This window comes from Arachis stenosperma, chromosome 3 (assembly GCF_014773155.1).
Source record: "Arachis stenosperma cultivar V10309 chromosome 3, arast.V10309.gnm1.PFL2, whole genome shotgun sequence".
NCBI classification, from domain to species: domain Eukaryota; kingdom Viridiplantae; phylum Streptophyta; class Magnoliopsida; order Fabales; family Fabaceae; genus Arachis; species Arachis stenosperma.
In genome coordinates, this window is record NC_080379.1 from 47,931,156 (window position 1) to 47,935,025 (window position 3,870).

The window sequence follows — 3,870 nt, forward strand, 5'->3', positions numbered from 1 at the left end:
GATCTCGTACCATTTGTTCAAAGAACAAAATGTCTTTTTAAAATTCAAAACTCCTAATCAATCCTTAACAAATTAATAATCAAGTAATTAGTCTAAACAACAGTCTTTGTTATTGGTTTAAGTGACTTCTAACACATAAACATGTCACTACTTATAGGGATTCTTTATACCAATAACAAAAACTACTTAGATTAACTACTGAATGATTAGAATTCGATTAGAAGTTTCTAAATTGTGGAAGATATTTTATCGAACAAATGATCAGATACCAAAAAGTTTTTTTAATACTTTTTTATCTTCAATATTATTCCCTCAGTATCCTATTCAGCTCTCTACCTCAAAGTCTTTGAATCGCTCAAACCAAATCGTGGGTTGGACTTTTAGAAAAATAGATCCCATAATTAAACTTGGAACTATATAACCAGCCAACCAACCAACCAAAGAGAAATCCTTATAACTCCTTTTTTCCAATAGGAAAGTGTGTACGTAGATTCGTTGTGGAATTCAAAGACCACCATTTTCCATTTTCGTTTCTCTGAATCACATTTTCCAGTTTTGACACGTATTTGAAATTCACGCTGTGTGGAATGTTTGTAATCCCCGGAGCATATATATAAGAGCAACATTAGCCACTGGGACACATAAACATTACCACTCTTTTATTCATTTTTTGTGTGCTCTAATTTTTGTTCTTTGACTCAAGACTTCAAAAATTCACAAGACTTTTCTTCATTTTTGATACGCAACATACAAGAACGTTAAGGTAAATAATAATTATTATATCATTCATAATAATATCTAGTATATCTCTATGGTTCCTCTACTTTGATTTCTTTGATTTGAATAACTATGAATTAGAAGATTCTGAAAGTTTTTGTACGGTGAATTTGAACAGGACACAGAAAAAAAGGGGACTAATCTTGAAAGAAATTGAAGAGAGAGTGTGTGAATCTCTATGGGATTATCACTTTCATTGCTCTTATCAGCTTGGGAAGAAATTGTTAGGCATTCACTGTTTAGTCTCTCATTCAACGTCAATTTTGGTTCCAAGGAAGGTGCGGTGATCTTGAGAGCAGGGAGCTTCAAGAGAAGAGAACCAGAATCAAGCACTGTGGTGGTTTCAAATGGTTCTTCTTCTTCTTCCAAGTTGAAGGAGTTTAGGCCAGAACATGTGACCCTTGAAAGGAACCTTTCATGTGTTGAAGACATGAAGAAGAAGATGAATTCAGGGTGTGGAAAAGAAAAATTGAAGCAGCATAAGCCTGTGCCTGTTCTATCTCTCCCTGAGGCTGTGGTTTTCTCTTCTCCGAGGCCGGTTAGCGAACTCGATGCAGCTGCCACTAAGCTGCAGAAGGTTTATAAGAGTTATCGTACCAGAAGAAACTTGGCAGATTGTGCTGTGGTGGTGGAGGAACTATGGTTAGTTTTTCTTGAAAACATGCCTTTTTTTGTTCTTGTGCGCTAGGTGTTTAATTAAATTTCTATCTTGTACATGTAAATAATTGAATGTTTTTGAATGATGAAGGTGGAAGGCATTGGATTTTGCTGCTCTTAAAAGGAGTTCAGTTTCATTCTTTGATGTGGAGAAACAAGAATCTGCTGTGTCAAGGTGGGCAAGGGCAAGAACAAGAGCAGCTAAGGTATGTTTTTTTCCATTGCGATTCAACGTTTTTTGTAATTATTGTATCTGATTTCGTTTTGTTTGTTGTTCTTTTTATCTTATTTGAGATCTTGTTATGGTTATAGGTTGGTAAAGGTTTGTCCAAGGATGATAAGGCACAAAAATTGGCCCTTCAACATTGGCTTGAAGCTGTAAGTCTATATAGCATTTGAAATCATATGAACTTTTTATTTTATTTTTTTGTTTTAAACTCACGATCTAATATTAACAATGTTCAATCTTTGTTGTTTTTCTGCTCAGATTGACCCACGTCATCGTTACGGACACAATTTGCACTTGTATTATGATATTTGGTTTGAAAGCCAAAGCACTCAACCATTCTTCTACTGGTAAGTTCTTATTCTTAGACATCTTATGATCATGAAGCTGGTAAAACTGTAGAAGCTATGGATACGGATGATTAACTTTATTCTCCATGATATGCAGGTTGGATGTTGGAGATGGTAAAGAAATTAATCTTGAGAAGTGTCCAAGGACCACTTTACAGCGCCAGTGCATTAAATATCTTGGACCAGTAAGTTATCAACTGCACATTTCACAACCCCTCAAATTAAAATATTCGAGGCATGTCTCATATCTAATCTGGTATTGTTCAACCCATTGTAGAAAGAAAGGGAAGAATATGAAGTGATTGTTGAGAATGGGAAATTGGTGTATAGACAAGATGGGAGGCCTGTGGATACTGATGGAAAGTGCAAATGGATATTTGTTCTCAGCACCACAAGGTCCTTGTATGTGGGACAAAAGCAGAAGGGTATGTTTCAGCATTCAAGTTTTCTTGCCGGTGCTGCAACAACAGCTGCAGGCAGATTAGTTGTTCATCAAGGTGTTCTTGAGGTAAGAGTTTTAAGACTCTTTCTTATCATATCATTTTGGTTATCATAGTCAAATCATTTCAACAAAAGCAATTTCCCTAACAAGGTTTTTCTCTAACTAATAATTGCAGGCAATTTGGCCATATAGTGGTCACTACCACCCAACAGAAGAGAACTTCAAAGAATTCATAAGCTTCCTTAAAGAGCACAATGTAGACCTCTCTAATGTCAAGGTAGAAGTTCAATATACTTTGATCTTTACAAATAAAAACTAAAATCAAAATTTGTTGTTATTATAGATAGAGTATAACTTATTGTTGCTTTGCTTGGTTCTAGCAGAGATATGCTATAGATGATGATGAACCTTCAATTATTGGTACCAATTCATTTATTGCCACTAATGAATCACAACCACCAAAAGGTCCCACTCAAATTTCTCAACCAGGCACAGCAACTTCAATCAATGCCAACAAGAGAGATGCAAAAGCTAAGAAAGAGGTTAAGGATAAGAGTTTTGAGGCTCCAATATTTGACATGTCTAAGAGGCTATCTTGCAAGTGGTCCACTGGGAATGGACCAAGAATTGGGTGTGTCCGTGACTACCCAGAACACCTTCAATCAAGGGCACTGGAGCACGTTAACTTGTCACCAAGACCCGCGTCTGCTCGCTATGGCCCAATTCCGTCACCTAGGCCCAGCCCAAAAGTTAGGATATCACCTAGGCTTGCATACATGGGCCTACCAAGCCCAAGAACCTCTATTCCCGCTGCAAGTTGAGAGCCACTATCCCTAAGTGGCAACTAATGACACTCAATTTTATCTCTCCGTTTAGATTTTTTGGGTTTCGTAATTTGTTTATTTCTTTATTCTTTTAGGGATTTTGTATTTGTAAGGCGACTTTGACCTGATTTGCCTTTCCCTTTGTATATTTTTAGAAAGGCGATTTAGTTAATTCTTTAACGTAAGTAGAGTACAAAATTTGATGTTCGGAAAAGCACAATTATTAGTAGTATTCAATAAACATTACAACAATTCTTGTCTTTGATTTTCTTCTAGTATATTTTAATATAATAACTGCTATGGTCTAATAAGAAACTGAAATATGCTTTTTTTTCCCTTTAATTCACTATCTTTTCGGTTTTTTCCTTTCCGCAAACAATTCAATTATCTTATGGAGATCCAGTCAATATATATATATATATATATATATATATATATATATATATAGGAGAAAGTCTATTTCACCAATAAAATACATAGTTTATCAACTATCAAACACGCACAATTCTTAGCGAATTGAAATCAACGCATATTCTATCTCTCTCTCAACTTTTCAATTAGATCATCTTTTATCTAAATTCTAATATTTTAAGA

At 35.2% G+C, this 3,870-nt stretch overlaps 1 protein-coding gene across 2 annotated transcripts; it reads left to right on the plus strand.

Moving 5' to 3' along the window:
* Positions 1-450: 450 nt before the first annotated feature.
* Positions 451-3,541, plus strand: LOC130969046 (IQ domain-containing protein IQM1-like). 2 transcript variants are annotated; one of them, XM_057894606.1, is made up of 9 exons: positions 451-763; positions 896-1,419; positions 1,526-1,640; positions 1,747-1,812; positions 1,922-2,010; positions 2,108-2,195; positions 2,288-2,518; positions 2,628-2,729; positions 2,833-3,541. In XM_057894606.1, exons 2-9 carry the CDS (start codon positions 956-958, stop codon positions 3,271-3,273), a joined length of 1,596 nt encoding a protein of 531 aa, XP_057750589.1. In that variant the 5' UTR covers positions 451-763; positions 896-955; the 3' UTR covers positions 3,274-3,541. The 2 variants fall into 2 exon arrangements, with proteins under 2 accessions (XP_057750589.1, XP_057750590.1); XM_057894607.1 differs by having other exon boundaries at positions 456-763; positions 2,836-3,541.
* Positions 3,542-3,870: the final 329 nt, after the last annotated feature.